Source organism: Bufo bufo, chromosome 2, assembly GCF_905171765.1.
Source record: "Bufo bufo chromosome 2, aBufBuf1.1, whole genome shotgun sequence".
In the NCBI taxonomy this organism is placed as follows: Eukaryota; Metazoa; Chordata; class Amphibia; order Anura; family Bufonidae; genus Bufo; species Bufo bufo.
The window spans coordinates 690,205,788-690,229,182 of record NC_053390.1 but is presented as its reverse complement, the minus strand read 5'-3'; the positions used below and the strand labels follow the sequence as shown (position 1 = coordinate 690,229,182).

At 43.7% G+C, this 23,395-nt stretch overlaps 1 protein-coding gene across 1 annotated transcript in view; it reads left to right on the top strand.

Moving 5' to 3' along the window:
- GLRA3 (glycine receptor alpha 3) overlaps positions 1-23,395 on the top strand; it is a 328,913-nt gene that overhangs the window by 163,816 nt on the left and 141,702 nt on the right. The window contains exon 4 of the mRNA XM_040420529.1: positions 292-515. Within this exon, the coding sequence (XP_040276463.1) occupies positions 292-515 (224 nt within the window). The remainder of the gene's footprint in view (positions 1-291; positions 516-23,395) is intronic.

The following is a 23,395-nucleotide window of genomic DNA, read 5'->3' as shown; positions in this document are numbered from 1 at the left end:
AGTTTTTCTTCTGCCTGCGCTTTAGAAGTTCTTATAACTTGCTTGGCCTCTCTCTGCCTAATCTTGTAGATTTCATTATCTTCATTGCTCTGGTTTTTTTTATAATTACAACTCCCAGAGTGCTCCATTCATTTCTATGGGAGTTAGAAGAACAGGCAAGTATGTTTGCATGCTGGGAGTTGTGGTTTCACAGCAGCTGGAGTTCTGAATGTTGCTGATCCCTGCTGTAGATGCTGATATAGTTAAATATGCATAAGTGATATAAATGATATGCTTTTATTTCTTCCACAGGATTACCGCTTAAATATCTTTCTGCGCCAAAAGTGGAATGACCCTCGTCTTGCATATAGTGAATATCCAGATGACTCCTTAGATTTAGATCCTTCTATGTTGGATTCTATTTGGAAACCAGATTTGTTTTTTGCTAATGAGAAGGGTGCAAACTTTCATGAAGTGACAACAGACAACAAGCTTCTGAGAATCTTCAAAGATGGAAATGTTCTATATTCTATTCGGTGAGTTACAAATTTACAGTAAGGATAAACATGTGAGAAACATAAGCATTTAAATTTTAAGAGAGCCTGTTATGGGAAAACAGCTCACCTATAAATTAATTATTGTTTTTACATGGGGGGTACGAGCTGTGCTCCAGAAATTCTGTGGATTCAGTTCCATCAGCTGTGTGAGCAGGCCTAGATCATTGCTGTTTCTATCAAAGAACTTTGTAATTTACCCTGCAGTAAGCAGAGTTGCTAAAGAGAACCTGTCATGACCATATGCAGAGCAATCTGGAGGCAGCATGTGCATTGAGCTCCTGAGGAGCCAGTGCAGAGGATGGGAATTGTAGTGGCCCTGATGAAATGTTGTGTAACAGTGTACTCCCTCAGGCCTTTGCTCCCCCTGGACCGGTGCAGTGAAAAGGTAATATGAAGGAATCAGGCAGGCATGGGAGTATAACAAACATTTTCCTTTACTGAGTGCACAGGATGAGTTACAGTACATCCAGCTGTCTGTACAAGGTGCAATGTCTTTATCCCCAGATAAGATATAGTGGCAGGCAAGATGGTAGACAATATCACTCTAGAGTAGTCCTTCTCTCTCCTCATTTTCTTTTTGTGAAATGCAGGATTTTGAGTGTGCCTGTCCTAAAACTATGATGATGGGTGTCTTAACTTGTTATCCCCTCACCTTCAGTGGGGTCTATATAGCTGTAGTGCTGATCACTCCATTAACTGTATATGCTGTAGCTTGCAGAACTTCTGTGGGTCAGGAACCTGCAGTCACCCTGGAGTAGTGGTCCTCACAGATTAGCTGTATGCTTAGTCCCAAGGCCCTTGGAGTGGGAGCAGATGAATGTGCTACCTTACTCCAAGCTTGATAAGCTAACTCTCCAGAACTCTCTAGAGCTTCCCTTCCTAGCAGGAAATAGCCCACTCACCATAAAAGCGGAGGAATTGAATGGTAAGTTCCATTCCTTATGCCAACCATACCTTATCATTCTGAAACTCACAGCAGATACATCAAATAATAAAACATAACAATATATGATAAACAATTGCAGATGCCCTATCTGGGGTATTGCAGGAGTAGCTGAGCAGACTGATCTATAAATCTGTGTGAAAAAATCTGTAAAACTTGTAATTTATATACAGTGGATATAAAAAGTCTACACACGCCTGTTAAAATGTCAGCTTTCTGTGCTGTAAAAAAATTAGACAAAGATAAATCATTTCAGAACTTTTTCCACCTTTAATGTGACCTATAAACTGTACCACTCAATTGAAAAGCAAACTGAAATCTTTTAGGTGGAGGAAAAAATAAAAAATAAAAAATAATGTGGTTGCATAAGTGTGCACACCCTATTATAACTGGGGATGTAGCCGTGTTCAGAATTAAGCAATCACATTCAAAATCATGTTAAATAGGAGTCAGCATACACCTGCCATCATTTAAAGTGACTCTGATTAACCCCAAATAAAGTTCAGCTGCTCTAGTTGGTCTTTCCTGAAATTTTCTTAGTCGCATCCCACAGTAAAAGCCATGGTCCACAGAGAGCTTCCAAAGCATCAGAGGGATCTCATTGTTAAAAGGTATCAGTTAGGAGAAGGGTACAAAAGAATTTCCAAGGCATTAGATATACCATGGAACACAGTGAAGACAGTCATCATCAAGTGGAGAAAATTGGGCACAACAGTGACATTACCAAGAACTGGAGGTCCCTCCAAAATTGATGAAAAGTCGAGAAAAAAACTGGTCTGGCAGGCTACCAAGAGGCCTACAGCAACATTAAAGGAGCTGTAGGAATATCTGACAAGTACTGGCTGTGTGGTACATGTGATAACAATCTCCCGTATTCTTCATATGTCTGGGCTATGGGGTAGAGTGGCAAGATGAAAGCCTTTTCTTACGAAGAAAAACATCCAAGCCAGGCTACATTTTGCAAAAACACATCTGAAGTCTCCCAAAAGCATGTGGGAAAAGGTGTTCTGGTCTGATGAAACCAAGGTTAAACTTTTTGGCCATAATTCCAAAAGATATGTTTGGCGCAAAAACAACACTGCACATCCCCAAAAGAACACCATATCTACAGTGAAGCATGGTGATGTCAGTATCATGCTTTAGGGCTGTTTTTCTTCAGCTGGAACTGGGGCCTTAGTTAAGCTAGAGGGAATGATGAACAGTTCCAAATACCAGTCAATATTGGCACAAAACCTTCAGGCTTCTGCTAGAAAGCTGAACATAAAGAGGAACTTCATCTTTCAGCATGACAACGACCCAAAGCATACATCCAAAACAACAAAGGAATGGATTCACCAGAAGAAGATTAACGTTTTGGAATGGCCCAGCCAGAGCCCAGACCTGAATCCAATTGAAAATATGTGGGGTGATCTGGAGAGGACTGTGCACAGGAGATGCCCTCACAATCTGACAGATTTGGAGTGTTTTTGCAAAGAAGAGTGGGCAAATCTTGCCAAGTCAAAATGTGCCATGCTGATAGACTCATACCCAAAAAGACTGAGTGCTGTAAGCAAATCAAAAGGTGCTTCAACAAAGTATTAGTTTAAGGGTGTGCACACCTATGCAACAATATTATTTTATTTTTATATTTTTTCTTCCCTCTACCTAAAAGATTTCAGTTTGTTTTTCAATTGAGTTGTACAGTTTATAGGCTACATTAAAGGTGGAAAAAGTTCTGAAATGATTTATCTTTGTCTAATATTTTTACATCACAGAAACCTGACATTTTAAAAGGGGTGTATAGACTTTTTAGATCCACTGTATATTTAAATCTCTGCTATTTGTGACTTTATTGTTCAAATCGGAGGAATTATCAGTGATAGATCAGTCTCTGTGTAAGTATGTATACAGAGATAGCTGTCAGTCACTGATATCTGTACATGGGGGAGGTGTTATCAGTGATTGATAGCATTCTCTGTGTAACTGTGTATACAGAGATAGCTGTCAGTCACTGATAGTTGTACACAGGGTAGGTGTTATCAGTGATTGATAGCATTCTTTGTGTAAGTGTATATATATAAATAGCTGTCAGTCACTGATAGCTGTACATTGGGGAGGTGTTATTAGTGATTGATAGCATTCTCTGTATAAGTGTGTATACATAGGTCGCTGTCAGTCACTGATAGTTGTACATTGGGGAGGTGTTATTAGTAATTGATAGCATTCTCTGTGTAAGTGTGTATACATAGATAGCTGTCAGGCACTGATAGCTGTACATTGGGGAGGTGTTATTAGTGATTGATAGCATTCTCTGTATAAGTGTGTATACATAGATAGCTGTCAGTCACTGATAGTTGTACACAGAGGAGGTGTTATCAGTGAGAGATCAGTGTCTGTACAGAGATAGCTGTCAATCACTGATAACACATCCCATGAACAATGAAATCAGAAATATCAGAGGATATAAATGTACAAAATTGTTTTACTTTTTCCCCCACAAAATTATATCAATCTGCTCAGCTTCTCCTGCTTTATAATATGCTGCCTGCAGATTGCATTGCAGTTCATGGTGACTGTGCCATAAGAAACTGAAACACAAAATACATTGCACAATGCCTAAACTTTCCTTTAATGCTGTACAAACCTACAACTACACAAGTATAAGAAATTGTGTATTCAGTAAATGATAAGGAATGTGTTGGTTGAAGTATCACAATGTATTGATGAATCATTCATTAGAAAAGCACAAACCTATCCTTTTATTTACTTTACACACTAAGAAGCAGCCAAGACGTCCGAACAAATCAATATTGAAAAAAGAATTCTACTTTTTGTGAAGAGAATAGATATTAGAATATTACTGTATGATAAAGGAAGTACAAGAGATAGTTATATCAGATATGTATATGTGCTACACTACGTCTAAATATCAGACATGTATACGTGCAACGAATATGTAATTATATAAGAGCTTTTACCTTTCAGAATATCTGGTAATGTAAATATATTTCACCTCTGATTAAAAAAAAGGCACAATGTCATTAGAAGGACATCATTACAAAAGTATGCCTTGTATATATGTCAAGAGTAGCCCATGGCTTTACAGAAGCAGAGCAATAGCGACATGCCATTCAATGTGTCCGTTAGTATCACTGGCAAGCAGAATATGTACTGGAAGTTAAATAAAAATGAAAGCCCTGATGGTGCTAATAGCAAGTGAAAAAATAATACCATTGCTTGAAAAATTTGTACATTTTTTTTCTCTCCGGTCCATCTGGTATCATTATTTATTTCCATTGTGTGCATTATATTGCTGCAGGTTGGTCAAATTTAGAGATAGTCTGTTCTAATTTTATTATGTTTTTATTAGAGATGAGCAAATTGATTCTAAATGAATCAGATTAGTTAAAAATGTCACAAAAATGATGCTTCCAAATTAATTTGAAGTTTTGGCAATTTGCTTCAGACAAAAAGTGCAAAACGGAGCTCATCCCATTTTACAGTAAAAAACTGGCAGGGAAAACAACAGGAAGATAAAAATGGAGGATCACATGACCCTGTGATGGCGGGGGCTTGCCCTTATTGGCTTAGAGGCTGACAGACAGCGTTTGAGTCAATCAGGGGCAGCATTTTGGAGAGTCCTTTAGCCTCTGTGCTGAAGAGATGCCATTTTGAGCGCAGCTTGTAATCTGAGTGCATTTGCCTTGGGTGTTTCTGCCAAAAAGCAATTACAGACACAAGCCAGTAGTCTTGGTGTGGTAAAGGGAGTATAGGAAATGTACACTCACCTAAAGAATCATTAGGAACACCATACTAATACGGTGTTGGACCCCTTTTGCCTTCAGAACTGCCTTAATTCTACGTGGCATTGATTCAACAAGGTGCTGATAGCATTCTTTAGAAATGTTGGCTCATATTGATAGGATAGAATCTTGCAGTTGATAAAGATTTGAGGGATGCACATCCAGGGCACGAAGCTCCCGTTCCACCACATCCCAAAGATGCTCTATTGGGTTGATATCTGGTGACTGTGGGGGCCATTTTAGTACAATGAACTCATTGTCATGTTCAAGAAACCAATTTGAAATGATTCGAGCTTTGTGACATGGTGCATTATCCTGCTGGAAGTAGACATCAGAGGATAGATACATGTTCTTATTCTGTTTACGCCAAATTCGGACTCTACCATTTGAATGTCTCAACAGAAATCGAGACTCGTCAGACCAGGCAACATTTTTCCAGTCTTCAACAGTCCAATTTTGGTGAGCTTGTGCAAATTGTAGCCTCTTTTTCCTATTTGTAGTGGAGATGAGTGGTACCCGGTGGGGTCTGCTGTTGGAGCCCATAAGCCTCAAGGTTGTGCGTGTTGTGGCTTCACAAATGCTTTGCTGCATACCTCGGTTGTAACGAGTGGTTATTTCAGTCAACGTTGCTCTTCTAAAAGCTTGAATCAGTCGGCCCATTCTCCTCTGACCTCTAGCATCCACAAGGCATTTTCGCCCACAGGACTGCCGCATACTGGATGTTTTTCCCTTTTCACACCATTCTTTGTAAACACTAGAAATGGTTGTGCGTGAAAATCCCAGTAACTGAGCAGATTGCAAAATACTCAGACCGGCCCGTCTGGCACCAACAACCATGCCACGCTCAAAATTGCTTAACTCACCTTTCTTTCCCATTCTGACATTCAGTTTGGAGTTCAGGATATTGTCTTGACCAGGACCACACCCCTAAATGCATTGAAGCAACTGCCATGTGATTGGTTGACTAGATAATTGCATTAATGAGAAATAGGACAGGTGTTCCTAATAATTCTTTAGGTGAGTGTATATTGACATATTTAATTAAAGAGATTAGGGTTTTATGAGGAAAAGCAAAAGGGGGAAGCACTGTTCGCTCAGAGTTCTGCGTTTCATACAACTACTGGCAATTGAGAAGTTCATGTTGAACTGCACATTCTGTAATTAAAATCCTACAATAACCTAATTTTTTGTAAAAGAACAGCCAACAAGCCTTTTTTGTAAAAAACTCAAATTTCTAAAGTTCAAAAGTGTTTAGTGCCAGCACCTCTATCGACAGCATAAATAGCATACATTCTGCTGCAAGCACATTGTAGTGCATAAAGATACCATGCATCTTTAGTTAACGCATTGTACCACAACCACTTCATTAATATAGCAGTTTCATTCCACACATTGTATTGCATCAAGATACCGTACAGTTTTAGTAAACGCATTGTATTATTGTAACTATATTAATATAGCAGTTTCCTTTCACGCATTGTATTGTCAGAATACCATGCAGTATTAGTGAAGCATAGTACTGTAATGACTACATTAGTATAGCAGTTTCATCCCACACATTGTGTTGTGCTATATTTCCAGGATTTCTGAGATCTGGGAATAAAATAAGCTTGACACAGCTTAAGTGTATAAAAATTTTACTAAACTATGATAAAATGCAAAAAGAGTAAGTAACAGTCACCTTTAGAGTTGAGCGAACACCTGGATGTTCGGGTTCGAGAAGTTCGGCCGAACTTCCCGGAAATGTTCGGGTTCGGGATCCGAACCCGACCCGAACTTCGTCCCGAACTTTGTCCCGAACTTTGTCCCGAACCCCATTGAAGTCAATAGGGGCCCGAACTTTTCGGCACTAAAAAGGCTGTAAAACAGCCCAGGAAAGGGCTAGAGGGCTGCAAAAGGCAGCAAAATGTAGTTAAATCCCCTGCAAACAAATGTGGATAGGGAAATGAATTAAAATAAAAATAAAATAAATAAAAATTAACCAATATCAATTGGAGAGAGGTCCCATAGCAGAGAATCTGGCTTCAGGTCAGCAGAGAATCAGTCTTCATGTCATAGCAGAGAATCAGGCTTCACGTCACCCACCACTGTAACAGTCCATTGTCAGATATTTAGGCCCCGGCACCCAGGCAGAGGAGAGAGGTCCCATAGCAGAGAATCTGGCTTCATGTCAGCAGAGAATCATTCTTCGTGTCATAGCAGAGAATCATGCTTCACGTCACCCAACATTGGAACAGTCCATTGTCATATAATTTAGGCCCCGGCACCCAGACAGAGGAGAGAGGTCCCATAACATAGAATCTGGCTTCATGTCAGCAGAGAATCAGTCTTCATGTCATAGCAGAGAATCAGGCTTCATGTCACCCACCACTGGAACAGGCCACTGTCAGATATTTTTAGGCCCCGGCACCCAGACAGAGGAGAGGTTCATTCAACTTTGGGTTGCCCTGCAATAAAATGGTAAAATGAAAATAAAAATAGGATTGAATGAGGAAGTGCCCTGGAGTACAATAATATATCTTTAAGGGGAGGTAGTTAATGTCTAATCTGCACAAGGGATGGACAGGTCCTGTGGGATCCATGCCTGGTTCATTTTTATGAACGTCAGCTTGTCCACATTGGCTGTAGACAGGCGGCTGCATTTGTCTGTAATGACGCCCCCTGCCGTGCTGAATACACGTTCAGAAAAAACGCTGGCCGCCGGGCAGGCCAGCACCTCCAAGGCATAAAAGGCTAGCTCTGGCCACATGGACAATTTGGAGACCCAGAAGTTGAATGGGGCCGAACCATCAGTCAGTACGTGGAGGGGTGTGCACACGTACTGTTCCACCATGTTAGTGAAATGTTGCCTCCTGCTAACACGTTCCGTATCAGGTGCTGGTGCAGTTAGCTGTGGAGTGGTGACAAAACTTTTCCACATCTCTGCCATGCTAACCCTGCCCTTAGAGGAGCTGGCCGTGACACAGCTGCGTTGGCGACCTCTTGCTCCTCCTCTGCCTTCGCCTTGGGCTTCCACTTGTTCCCCTGTGACATTTGGGAATGCTCTCAGTAGCGCGTCTACCAACGTGCGCTTGTACTCGCGCATCTTCCTATCACACTCCAGTGCAGGAAGAAAGGTGGGCACATTGTCTTTGTACCGGGGATCCAGCAGGGTGGCAACCCAGTAGTCCGCACACGTTAAAATGTGGGCAACTCTGCTGTCGTTGCGCAGGCACTGCAGCATGTAGTCGCTCATGTGTGCCAGGCTGCCCAGAGGTAAGGACAAGCTGTCCTCTGTGGGAGGCGTATCGTCATCGTCCTGCGTTTCCCCCCAGCCACGCACCAGTGATGGGCCCGAGCTGCGTTGGGTGCCACCCCACTGTGAACATGCTTCACCCTCATCCTCCTCCACCTCCTCCTCATCCTCGTCCTCCTCGTCCTCCAGTAGTGGGCCTTGTCTGGCCACATTTGTACCTGGCCTCTGCTGTTGCAAAAATCCTCCCTCTGAGTCACTTCGAAGAGACTGGCCTGAAAGTGCTAAAAATGACCCCTCTTCCTCCTACTTCTCCTCCTCCTGAGCCACCTCCTCTTCCATCATCACCCTAAGTGTTTTCTCAAGGAGACATAGAAGTGGTATTGTAACACTGATAATGGCGTCATCGCCACTGGCCATGTTGGTGGAGTACTCGAAACAGCGCAACAGGGCACACAGGTCTTGCATGGAGGCCCAGTCATTGGTGGTGAAGTGGTGCTGTTCCGCAGTGCGACTGACCCGTGCGTGCTGCAGCTGAAACTCCACTATGGCCTGCTGCTGCTCGCACAGTCTGTCCAGCATGTGCAAGGTGGAGTTCCACCTGGTGGGCACGTCGCATATGAGGCGGTGAGCAGGAAGGCCGAAGTTACGCTGTAGCGCAGACAGGCGAGCAGCGGCAGGATGTGAACGCCGGAAGCGCGAACAGACGGCCCGCACTTTATGCAGCAGGTCTGACATGTCGGGGTAGTTGCGAATGAACTTCTGCACCACCAAATTCAGCACATGCGCCAGGCAAGGGATGTGCGTCAAACCGGCTAGTCCCAGAGCTGCAACGAGATTTCGCCCATTATCGCACACCACCAGGCCGGCAGCAACCACTCGTCGGTCTGTTGTTCTATACCCCGCCACAACTCCTGTGCGGTGTGGGGCCTGTCTTCCAAACATATGAGTTTCAGAATGGTCTGCTGACGTTTACCCCGGGCTGTGCTGAAGTTGGTGGTGAAGGTGTGTGGCTGACTGGATGAGCAGGTGGAAGAAGAGGAGAAGGAAGCTAAGTAGGAGGAGGAGGCAACAGGAGGCAAAGAAGTTGCCCTGCGATCCTTGGCGGCGGAAGGACGTGCGCCAAACAGCTCTCCGCCTGGGGCCCAGCCGCCACTACATTTACCCAGTGTGCAGTTAGGGAGATATAGCGTCCCTGGCCGTGCTTACTGGTCCTCGTATCTGTGGTTAGGTGGACCTTGCCACAGATGGCGTTGCGCAGTGCACACTTGATTTTATCGGATACTTGGTTGTGCAGGGAAGGCACGGCTCTCTTGGAGAAGTAGTGCCGGCTGGGAACAACATACTGTGGGACAGCAAGCGACATGAGCTGTTTGAAGCTGTCTGTGTCCACCAGCCTAAATGACAGCATTTCATAGGCCAGTAGTTTAGAAATGCTGGCATTCAGGGCCAGGGATCGAGGGTGGCTAGGTGGGAATTTACGCTTTCTCTCAAATGTTTGTGAGATGGAGAGCTGAACGCTGCCGTGTGACATGGTTGAGATGCTTGGTGACGGAGGTGGTGGTGTTGGTGGTACATCCCATGTTTGCTGGGCGGCAGGTGCCAACGTTCCTCCAGAGGCAGAGGAAGAGGCCGAGGCGGCAGCAGCAGAAGAGGCCGAGGCGGCAGCAGCAGAAGAGGTAGCAGGGGGAGCCTGAGTGACTTCCTTGTTTTTAAGGTGTTTACTCCACTGCAGTTCATGCTTTGCATGCAGGTGCCTGGTCATGCAGGTTGTGCTAAGGTTCAGAACGTTAATGCCTCGCTTCAGGCTCTGATGGCACAGCGTGCAACCCACTCGGGTCTTGTCGTCAGCACATTGTTTGAAGAAGTCCCATGCCAGGGAACTCCTTGAAGCTGCCTTTGGGGTGCTCGGTCCCAGATGGCGGCGGTCAGTAGCAGGCGGAGTCTCATGGCGGCGGGTGTTCTGCTTTTGCCCACTGCTCCCTCTTTGTCTTTTGCTACGCTGTTGGCTCTGTCTCACCACTGCCTCTTCCTCCGAACTGTGAAAGTCAGTGGCACGACCTTCATTCCATGTGGGGTCTAGGACCTCATCGTCCGCTGCATCGTCTTCATCCCTGACCTCCTGTTCAGTCTGCACACTGCAGAAAGACGCAGCAGTTGGCACCTGTGTTTCGTCATCATCAGAGACGTGCTGAGGTGGTATTCCCATGTCCTCATCATCAGGAAACATAAGTGGTTGTGCGTTAGTGCATTCTATGTCTTCCACCGCTGGGGAAGGGCTAGGTGGATGTTCTTGGGAAACCCTGGCAGCAGAGTCTTCAAACAGCATAAGAGACTGCTGCATAACTTGAAGCTCAGACAGTTTCCCTGATATGCATGGGGGTGATGTGACAGACTGATGGGCTTGGTTTTCATTCGCCATCTGTGCGCTTTCTGCAGAAGACTGGGTGGGAGATAATGTGAACGTGCTGGATCCACTGTCGGCCACCCAATTGACTAATGCCTGTACCTGCTCAGGCCTTACTATCCTTAGAACGGCATTGGGCCCCACCAAATATCCCTGTAAATTCTGGCGGCTACTGGGACCTGAGGTAGTTGGTACACTAGGACGTGTGGCTGTGGCAGAACGGCCACGTCCTCTCCCAGCACGAGAGGGTCCACTAACACCACCACGACCATGTCCGCGTCCGCGTCCCTTACTAGATGTTTTCCTCATTGTTACCGTTCACCACAATAAGAAAAATATTATTTGGCCCAATGTATTGAATTCAAATTCAGGCCTTTTTTTACAGACACCTAGCACTATCTGGCTATCTATTTAGGTACCGTATTACACTAATACAGGCACAGCAGTAATGACAGATTTAGCTGAATATTAATTTGAGGCCTATTATTTAGGCGCTGGGTGACAGGTATACGTTTACGGACAGAATTAGACTTGGATATGCACAGTAGCATGTGTGTGAAGTTATTGAGAATGACCCTATCAGCACCTTGAATCTAATATACCCTTTTAGGGATAGATTTAAATAACCACACTATTGATGGTTAAATAGACTTGGTGGCAGCTTGCCCCTGATGTAGGATATAGCAAAAAAATAACCACACTATTGATGGTTAAATGGACTTGGTGACAACTTGCCCCTGATGTAGGATATAGCAAAAAATAACCACACTATTGATTGTTAAATATACTTGGTGGCAGCTTGTGCTGGCGCACCACAAGCCACAAAATGGCCGCCGATCACCCCAGAAAAAAAGTGACTGAAAAACGCTCTGGGCAGCCTAAAAACAGTGAGCAATTGAATAGCAGCAGTTCAATGATCCACAGCTGTAGATCGATCACTGTCTTAAGTGTTTTGGAGGAGTTAATCACTGCCTAATCTCGCCTTAACGTTGCAGCTGCAACCTCTCCCTACACTTGTATCAGCAGAGTGACGTGCAGCGCTATGTGACCCAAGCTTATATAGAGGCTGGGTCACATGCTGCACTGGCCAATCACAGCAATGCCAATAGTAGGCATGGCTGTGATGGCCTCTTGGGGCAAGTAGTATGACGCTTGTTGATTGGCTGCTTTGCAGCCATTCAAAAAAAGCGCCAAGAAAGCGCCGAACACCGAACCCGAACCCAGACTTTTACGAAAATGTTCGGGTCCGTGTCACGGACACCCCAAAATTCGGTATGAACCCGAACTATACAGTTCGGGTTCGCTCATCCCTAGTCAACTTGGCTGGGCCCGTGAACAAATGAGCGAGCTCCCGATTGACCAGTTTTACAAAGAGAGACGGTAACAGCAAGACACATCTTACCCTGATGATTTCCTCATTGGAGATAACCATTTTTCTACCTGCCCAGTTATGTTCTAGCTTGCTGGCCCCTCCTAGCCCTTCCTAAAGGTCTTCACTTTGCAGTCTGTATGTACAGTTACTTCAGACCTCAGGAACATGGCCTGGTATCTGGTACCCCTGACTCACTACATTACACAAAATTAAAAGGGAAAGGGAACCATTCAAAATAAAACTTGCCACACATGCGCCAAGATTTTGTGCAGTGTTACTAAATGCATTGTACTACAATAACTACATAAGTATAGCAGTTTCATTCCATGCATTGCATTGCATGCAGATACCCAGCAGTTTTACAGAAAAAGTTGTGCTGCAATAACTACATTGATATAGCAGTATAAACCTAGAAACAACAACACCAGAAAACAGTCACCAGTATCATAAAATATAAATCTTTAATGTTAACAATAGATTGAGGTGACATCACCAAGTTGGGGAGGGGGGGGAAGCACATATAGATTGTAACAATTCAGTATCCATAAATATTTTAGATTTTTTTATTTTTATTATTGCAATGTGGCTGGAGGGAATCACTATCGATGAAAAGTAAATACTATATAGTGTTAGAGACACCCCATGGTATCATACAAAAATCATGCTCTTCCCAATCCTGCTACTGCTGCAATAGTCACATACAATAGGTCAAAATCTTACCCATAATGACCTCCAGCACCAGGGACTTTTCCAGACCCAGACCCAATGTGTGTTTTGGTGCTGCCTTCTTCAAGAGGCCCCCTCCGCATTGCATTACCATTGTAAATTGTCAATACTAGTATGAAATGTGTTTGTACAATGGGATAGGTGTACTGTTTAATAATCTGTGTACTAAACCTGTGATTTTACATCTATATGTCTCATAACAAAATGTCTGCTAAATGGAAGAGTGGAAAACAAAAGACCCGCAGGTCCACATCTGAGAATCAGAATGTGGGTAGATGTAGCAGTAGCAGCACCAGCCATCCAGCCAGTAGTAGTAGTATGATTAAATCATAAGGAGGCAAGCATTATTGTTAGTTTCACACTCCCTCAGAGATTTACATTTAATATAAATTTCAATAGGTGCCACATTATTACTGAGGATAAAGAGGATGACATTGTGGACTGGATGGCTTACTCCTCCTCTCAGTTACAGCAGGATAATGTCAAGGTCACCTCTGAGTCTGTACCTTGGAACCAAAGATTATAGAATTCCTCCTGCTCCTCCTCCTTGCAGCCTCATAGAAGCCTTTTAGTTGCATCATTTCTGTCTTCACTGCCCCCTCATAGTGGGGCAACTTATTTTTTTTCCTAAGAAGAGGCAACCAAACCCCATGTTCTATGGAAAATACTCAAGATAGTCTACCTGTTCATGACTTGTTTGAGAAACATCAGTAGGTTCAGGCGGAGGTGGTGGATCCCCATGTATATCTGTGTTGGTGGTGGTGGTAGTAGTAGTAGCACTTGAAGCGAGAGTGGCAGTGGTAGCGACATTAGCATTTGGGGCACTAGGACAAATACAGAGAAGAGAAGTGGTAATGAGGAGGAGGTGACATAAGAGAAGGAGAGTGGTGGCCATGGAGGCAATAAATAGCAGACAAAACCTCACAAACAAATGCCAAGGCCAGACCTGCTTTTATTGTGGTCAGATCGGAAACTAGTTATGCCACTGATAATGTGGGTACAGACTCAAAATGTTTCAAACCTAGGCCAAATTCAGCTGCCACTAACTCTTATGCAGATGAAGGATATAGATGCATGATAGGTGATTCAGCAGTTGCGGCCATGCCACTTAGTTTAAGTTCAGTAGGCATTGGTAGCTCTGTCCAGCTGTCTGTAAACCTTGTCTCATCATCATGAAAAGTGGTGCAGTTCCGAGTCTTTACCAAAATTTAATTCCTATGTATGCCAACGTTCAGAATTTTTGCGAGGCAGGTGTCTTATTCAGAAAATGGTCTCTTCATCCACAAAATTGAATTCTTCTATATGCCATCAGTTGGACTTTTTGCCAGGCAGGTGTCCTGTCCATAAAATGGTCTCATCATCCACAATATGTAATTCTTCAGCAGAATTTTTGCTAGGTGTCAGTAAAAATGATGTAGTCATTATGGAAATATAACACAGTTCCTAGCCTTTTACATAATTTTATTTTGCTGTATCATATTCTTACTTTTGGCCAGCTCTTCATTATTATTATTTTTTTATATTGTCTTTTATATTGTATTTATATTCTACCTGACTGGGGCCTTTCCCTGCCAAATACCCCGTTTACTGACCTCATGGACTTCTGGGCAGGCGGACTGGCCCAGTTTTCTCTTTCTTTACTGTCTTCTCCGACCTCCATCACACCTAAATGGACAAACTTGTCTTCTGTCAGTGTAAAAATCCAAGTTCTGAGCAGGTAGGCACCCTAAATAATGGTAAAAAGGGGTTAGTCACTGAAGATAAGGACAGAGCAGAGTTAATAAATGTGTTTTTTAAGCTCTGTATATACAAAAGAAAAGAAAGGAGCTGATATCTGTGGCGCCAGGGTTGTTAGTACATCCAGTGCTATCTTTTGTGCTGGGGCTGTTAGTACATCCAGTGATATACTCAATTGGCTAACTGTTGATATGGTCCAAGCTAAGTTAAATAAGGCAAATGTGAACAAGGCTCCAGGTCCAGATGGATTACACCCAAGAGTTTTTAAAGAGCTCAGTTCAATCATTGATGTGCCCCTGTTTAAAAATTTTAAAGATTCTGTAGGTACTGGTACAGTGCCAAGTGATTAGCGCAAGGCAAATGTGGTGCCCATATAGAAAAAAGGATCTAGGTCCTCCACAGATAATTAAAGACCAGTTAGTTTAACTTCTGTTGTGGGAAAAATGTTTGAAGGACTCTTAGACTATAGAGGCACTATATACAGGATTATGTGACTGTAAATTATATTATAAGTGATAACCAACATTGGTTAGCCAAGGACAGAAGTTGTCAGACTAATCTGATTTGTTTTTATGAGGAGGTGAGTAGAAGCCTGGACAGAGGGGCGGCTATGGATGTGGTGTTTCTGGATTTTGTAAAGGCTTTTAACCTCTTAAGGACATAGGGCGTACAGGTACGCCCTTGTGCCCTGGTACTTAAGGACACAGGGCGTACCTGTACGCCCTGTGTATTTTCGATCACCGCCGCGCTGTGGGCGGTGATCGGAACCCCGTGCCTGCTCAAATCATTGAGCAGGCACTTGGGGCAAATGCGCCGGGGGGTCCGGTGACCCCCCCATGTATGCGATCTCAGAAAACCGCAGGTCAATTCAGACCTGCGGTTTTCTGCGTTTCCGGGTTGTTCGGGTCTCTGAAGACCCGATAACCCGGAACAGGATGGTCATGGTGGTGTGATTTCACCCCACCAATCACCATCCAGCGATCCTGAGTGGTGATGGTGACATCACCACTCAGGATCGCTTTCTGATTGGTCTGTAGGCGGTCCGGCGGCAGATTCAAAAGAGGCAGGCGCTCCTCTCCTCCTCCTTTTGTGTTCCGGCACCGGAGGAGAGAGGAGCTGCCTGCACGTGTGTCTGCAATCGCTGCCAGCACCCCCAGGACCCGATCTGTGCCCCCAGGACCCGATCTGTGCCCCCAGGACCCCCCATCAGGTAGATAGGGACAGCACAGGGAAAGTTTGGTTTAGGCAGGGAAAAAAAAGGGAAAGTTAGTTTCTGAACTTTTCTAAACTTTGATTGCATCACCCTAGGTAAGGGTGTCTGGGGTCCTCAGCGATGATGATGAGCCCCCAAGGCTGCGGAGACGCCGCCAGGTGGAGCAAGGGGACCGCCATGTTAGGGACCCTGTGGCCCACACTAGTACGAGCAGCTCTGGGGCTCGTACTGGTTTCCCGGCCCACCAGTTAAATCCACCGGAGCCCCCTGCCGGTGAACTTGTCTGGTGTAGCCCAGAGCGATACGAGCCCGTGATTCCTGATTTTGTAGGCCAATCAGGAATCCAGATTTCCACAGTGGGCTACACTGAATATGACTTTTTTTGTCATTTTTTCAGTGACCCACTGGTAAATCTGATGGTGGAGCAGACGAATCTGTATGCCCAACAGTTCGTCGCTCAACACCCGGGCTCCTTTTTGGCCAGGCCCGGTGGCTGGACGCCGGTCAGTGCAGCCGAAATGAGGATATTTTGGGGCCTCGTGCTGCATATGGGCCTGGTCAAAAAACCCAGTGTCAGGCTGTACTGGAGTGGGGACGTCCTATACCAGGCCCCACTTTACAGTACAGCCATGACACGCTCCCGGAAATGTCTGCATTATTCCGATAATGCAGCATGTCCCCCCCGAGGTGATCCTGCCCATGACCGTCTGTATAAGATACGGCCGGTCATCGATCACTTTGGGGCCAAATTCATGGAGGCCTATGTACCTGGAAGGGAGGTCGCGGTTGATGAGTCTCTCATTGCGTTCAAGGGGAGACTCATTTTCCGCCAGTATGTGCCCTCCAAGCGGGCGAGGTATGGCGTGAAGCTATACAAAATTTGTGAGAGTACCTCAGGGTACACTTACAAATTTCGTGTGTACGAGGGGCGAGATTCCCGGATTCAACCCCCAGAATGTCCCGCCACTCTGGGTGTTACCGGGAAACTTGTGTGGGACCTTATGTACCCACTGCTGGATAAGGGTTACCACCTTTACGTGGATAACTTTTATACCAGTATCCCCTTGTTCCAGTCCCTTGCCGCCAGATCCACGTCCGCTTGTGGGACCGTGCGGAAAAATCAACGCGGCCTCCCTGCCCACCCCCTCCAGGTACCTATCCCCAGGGGTGAGACCCGTGCCCTTACCACTGGAAACCTGTTGCTGGTCAGGTATAAGGACAAGAGGGATGTCCTTATGCTGTCCACAATTCATGGTAACGGCATCAGCCCTGTCCCTGTGCGAGGTACCGCGGCAACGGTCCTCAAGCCTGATTGTATCGTCGCCTACAATCGGTATATGGGAGGAGTTGATCTCTCGGATCAAGTCCTCAAGCCATATAATGCCATGCGCAAAACCCGGGCATGGTACAAAAAAGTTGCGGTCTACTTGGTGCAGGTTGCCATGTACAACTCTTTTGTACTATCCCGAAGCGCTGGCAGCACAGGGACATTCCTCCAGTTCTATGAGGCAGTCCTCAAGGCCCTGATCTTTTCGGACCGGGAAAGAGCAGGCCGGAGTACCTCGGGAACTGTAGGTGCCCGGATCGTCCCTGGCCAACACTTTCCAGGTGTGGTCCCCCATACTGGAAAGAAGGGACGAACCCCAAAAAAGTGCAGAGTGTGTCGCAGGAGGGGGATACGGAAGGACACGACTACTCAGTGCGACACGTGCCCCGATCATCCGGGCCTCTGCATTGACGGTTGCTTCAGGGAGTATCACACTTCCATGGAGTACTAAATTTATATCCCAATTTAGCACTGACATCGGATAAAAAAAAATGGTTCTCAGACTTGAGACACCCAAAAAAAAAAAAAAAATTTATTAAAAGTAGACATATTAGGTATCGCCGCGTCGGTAATAATCTCCTCTATAAAACTACCCCATGACCTAACCCCCCAGATTAACACGGTCAAGGGGAAAAAAAAAAAAAGGTATAAAAAAAGTTTTTTTTTTGTCACCTTACATAATAAAAAGTTTAATAGCAAGCGATCAAAAAGTCATATAGCCCCCAAAATAGTGCCAATAAAACCGTCCGCTCATCCCGCAAAAAATGAGCCCCCACATGAGATAATTGGATAAAAAAAAATTAAAAAAAATGACCCTTAGACTTTAGAGATACCCAAAAAATATTTTGTATCAAAAAAGATAATATAGTCTAAAACCTAAATAATTGTAAAAAAAAGTAGACTTATTAGGTATTGCCGCGTCTGTAAGAATCTCCTCTATAAAAATACCCCATTACCCAACCCCCCAGATTAACACGGTCAAAAAAAAAAAAAAAATAGGTGCACAAAATGAATTTTTTTGTCACCTTACATAACAAAAAGTTTAATAGCAAGCGATAAAAAAGTCATATAGCCCCTAAAATAGTGCCAATAAAACCGTCCGCTCATCCCGCAAAAAATGAGCACCCACATGAGATAATTGGATAAAAATTTTTTTTTGAAAAATGACCCTTAGACTTTAGAGATACCCAAAAAATAATTTGTATCAAAAAAGATAATATAGTCTAAAACCTAAATAATTGTAAAAAAAAGTAGACTTATTAGGTATTGCCGCGTCCGTAAGAATCTCCTCTATAAAAATATCCCATTACCTAACCCCCCAGATTAACACGGTTAAAAAAAAAAAAAAAACGGTGCCAAAACCGCTATTTTTGGTACTTTTCCATTTCAATCCGTTTTTTACGGTAACAAAACAAGGGTTAACAACCAAACAAAACTTAATATTTATTACCCTAATACTGCAGTTTACAGAAACACCACATTTGTGGTCGTAAACTGCTGTATCAGTAAAAGGGAGGCCGCAAAAGGAAAGGACCGACATGGTTTCTGGAAGGCCGATTTTGATGGCCTTTTTTATTGACACCATGTCCCTTTTGAAGCCCCCCTGATGCACTCTAGAGTAAAAACTCCCCAAAACTGACCCCATCTAAGAAACTACACCCCTCAAGGTATTCAAAACTGATTATACAAACTTTATTAACCCTTTAGGTGTTCCTCAACAGTTAATGGCAAATGGAGATGAAATTTCAGAATTTAAATTTTTGGTAACCTTGCCTCACAAAAATGTAATATAGAGCAACCAAAAATCATATTTACCCTAAAAATAGTCCCCAAAAAAATGCCACCTTATCCCGTAGTTTCCAAAATGGGGTCACTTTTAGGGAGTTTCTACTCCAGGGGTGCATCAGAGGGGTTGAAACAGGACACGGTGTAAATAAACCGGTCCATAAAAATCAGCCCTCCAAAAACCAAACGGCGCACCTTTCACTCTACGCCCCGCTGTGTGGCCGTACAGTAGTTTACGGCCACATATTGGGTGTTTCTGTAAACGGCAGAGTCAGGGCAATAAAGATACAGTCTTGTTTGGCTGTTAACCCTTGCTTTTTTAGTGGAAAAAATGGGTTAAAATGGAAAATAAGGCAAAAAAATTAAATTTTCAAATTTCATCGCCATTTGCCAATAACTCTTGTGCAACACCTAAAGGGTTAACGACATATGTAAAATCAGTTTTGAATACCTTGAGGGGTGTAGATTCTTAGATGGGGTCACTTTTAGGGAGTTTCTACTCTAGGGGTGCATCAGGGGGCTTCAAATGGGACATGGTGTAAATAAACCAGTCCATAAAAATCAGCCCTCCAAAAAACCAAACGGCGCACCTTTCACTCTACGCCCCGCTGTGTGGCCGTACAGTAGTTTACAGCCACATATTGGGTGTTTCTGTAAACGACAGAGTCAGGGCAATAAAGATACAGTCTTGTTTGGCTGTTAACCCTTGCTTTGTTAGTGGAAAAAATGGGTTAAAATGGAAAATTAGACAAAAAAATGAAATTCTCAAATTTCCTCCCCATTTGCCAATAACTCTTGTGCAACACCTAAAGGGTTAACAACGTATGCAAAATCAGTTTTGAATACCTTGAGGGGTGTAGTTTCTTAGATGGGGTCATTTTTGGGTGGTTTCTATTATGTAAGCCTCGCAAAGTGACTTGAGACCTGAACTGGTCCCTAAAAATGGAGTTTTTGTAAATTTCTGAAAAAAGCCTTATAACATCCCCAAAAAATAAAATATCATTCCCAAAACAATTCAAACATGAAGTAGACATATGGGGAATGTAAAGTCATCACAATTTTTGGGGGTATTACTATGTATTACAGAAGTAGAGAAACTGAAACTTTGAAATTTTCAAATTTTTCAAAATTTTTGTTAAATTAGGTATTTTTTGGTGCAAAAAAAAATATTTTTTGGACTTCATTTTACCAGTGTCATGAAGTACAATATGTGACGAAAAAACAATCTCAGAATGGCCTGGATAAATCAAAGCGTTTTAAAAGTTATCAGCACTTAAAGGGACTCTGGTCAGATTTGCAAAAAATGGCCTGGTCCTAAGGTGTAAAAAGGCTGTGTCCTTAAGGGGTTAAAACTGTCCCTTACAGACGTTTGATAGGTATGCTTGGAAAGTATAGTTTGTAATTGTAATGAAAACTGGCTGAAGGACCGTGTCTAGAGGGTTGTGGTCAATGATTCCTATTCAGAATGGTCCCGGGTTATAAGTGGTGTACCCCAAGGTTCAGTGCTTGGCCCTCTATTATTTAATTTATTTATTAATGATATCGAGGATGGTATTAATAGCAGCATTTCAATTTTTGCATATGACCCTAAGCTATGTACAGTTGTGGCCAAAAGTTTTGAGAATGACACAAATATTAGTTTTCACAAAGTTTGCTGCTAAACTGCTTTTAGATCTTTGTTTCAGTTGTTTCTGTGATGTAGTGAAATATAATTACACGCACTTCATACGTTTCAAAGGCTTTTATCGACAATTACATGGCATTTATGCAAAGAGTCAGTATTTGTAGTGTTGGCCCTTCTTTTTCAGGACCTCTGCAATTCGACTGGGCATGCTCTCAATCAACTTCTGGGCCAATTCCTGACTGATAGCAACCCATTCTTTCATAATCACTTCTTGGAGTTTGTCAGAATTAGTGGGTTTTTGTTTGTCCACCCGCCTCTTGAGGATTGACCACAAGTTCTCAATGGGATTAAGATCTGGGGAGTTTCCAGGCCATGGACCCAAAATGTCAATGTTTTGGTCCCCGAGCCACTTAGTTATCACTTTTGCCTTATGGCACGGTGCTTCATCGTGCTGGAAAATGCATTGTTCTTCACCAAACTGTTGTTGGATTGTTGGAAGAAATTGCTGTTGGAGGGTGTTTTGGTACCATTCTTTATTCATGGCTGTGGTTTTTTTTTTGGGCAAAATTGTGAGTGAGCCCACTCCCTTGGATGAGAAGCAACCCCAAACATGAATGGTCTCAGGATGCTTTACTGTTGGCATGACACAGGACTGATGGTAGCGCTCACCTTTTCTTCTCTGGACAAGCCTTTTTCCAGATGCCCCAAACAATCAGAAAGAGGCTTCATCGGAGAATATGACTTTGCCCCAGTCCTCAGCAGTCCATTCACCATACTTTCTGCAGAAGATCAATCTGTCCCTGATGTTTTTTTTGGAGAGAAGTGGCTTCTTTGCTGGCCTTGACACCAGGCCATCTTCCAAAATTCTTCGCCTCACTGTGCGTGCAGATGCGCTCACACCTGCCTGTTGCCATTCCTGAGCAAGCTCTGTACTGGTGGCACTCCGATCCCACAGCTGAATCCTCTTTAGGAGACGATCCTGGCGCTTGCTGGACTTTCTTGGACGCCCTGAAGCCTTTTTAACAAGAATTGAACCTCTTTCCTTGAAGTTCTTGATGATCCTATAAATTGTTGATTGAGGTGCAATCTTAGTAGCCACAATATCCTTGCCTGTGAAGCCATTTTTATGCAACGCAATGATGGCTGCACACGTTTCTTGGCAGGTCACCATGGTTATTAATGGAAGAACAATGATTTCAAGCAACACCCTCCTTTTAACATGTCAAGTCTACCATTTTAACCCAATCAGCCTGACATAATGATCTCCAGCCTTGTGCTCGTCAACATTCTCACCTGAGTTAACAAGACGATTACTGAAATGATCTCAGCAGGTCCTTTAATGACAGCAATGAAATGCAGTGGAAAGTTTTTTTTGGGATTAAGTTCATTTTCATGGCAAAGAAGGACTATGCAATTCATCTGATCACTCTTCATAACATTCTGGAGTATATGCAAATTGCTATTATAAAAACTTAAGCAGCAACTTTTCCAATTTCCAATATTTATGTAATTCTCAAAACTTTTGGCCACGACTGTAGTTCTGTACAGTCTATGGAAGATGTCCATAAACTACAAGCTGACTTGAACACTGAGTGATTGGGCATCAACTTAGCAAATGAGGTTCAATGTGGATAAATGTAAAGTTATGCATCTTGGTAGTAATAATCTCTATATACAAACAAACTGAAAATAATGGCGTGGTGTTAAACAGGTACGAAGTGCTCAAACCCATATGCAGTTGTGCATATATACACAGGGGAGCAAATTCTGCACTTGTGGCCCGTTGCTAATGGCGATCCCCAGCAAAAATGCATACAGTGGTGGATGCCCGCAGCGGACCACAAGTACCACAATAAACATCCTACACAAGATAGCAATTATGTGGATGTGATAAACAATATAACAATATAATAATAGCAAAGACAAGTGCACTCTGCGGTCTCACTAAACCCTCAAAATAATGCTAAAATTGAGAGATTAGCCAACATATCCTACTGTGGAGGACATGTCTGAGCCCGAGCACCGCGCCAAGGTTTCTCAATTAGCTCGGGTCCTAACCCTCACCTACCTAAGCCGTATGGGCAATACCAGGGGCCAGTGGGCGAATTACAGGAGCATGAGGTCCGACTCACAAACAACTCGCCAGTTACCTCCAGCATGTAACCATGCTAGCAATGGGAGGAGGGAGGAGTCTGCGAGTCCCACTCAAGACTGGCTGACATGGCCCAGGCCTCGCAGGTGCACCTAAATGTAGCCTGTGGATGGAAAACAGGCATCTCTATATACAAACAAACTGAAAAAAATGGCATGGTATTAAACAGGCAGGAAGTGCTTAAACCCATATGCAGTTGTGCATATATACAGGGGAGCAAATCCTGCACTTGTGGCCCGTTGCTAATGGCGATCCCCAGCAAAAAAGCATACAGTGGAGGATGCCCGCAGCGGACCACAACATAGAAACATAGAAACATAGAATGTGTCGGCAGATAAGAACCATTTGGCCCATCTAGTCTGCCCAATATACTAAATACTATGGATAGCCCCTGGCCCTACCTCTATGAAGGATGGCCTTATGCCTATCCCATGCATGCTTAAACTCCTCCACTGTATTTGCAGCTGCCACTTCTGCAGGAAGGCTATTCCATGCATCCACTACTCTCTCAGTAAAGTAATACCTCCTGATATTACTTTTAAACCTTTGCCCCTCTAAT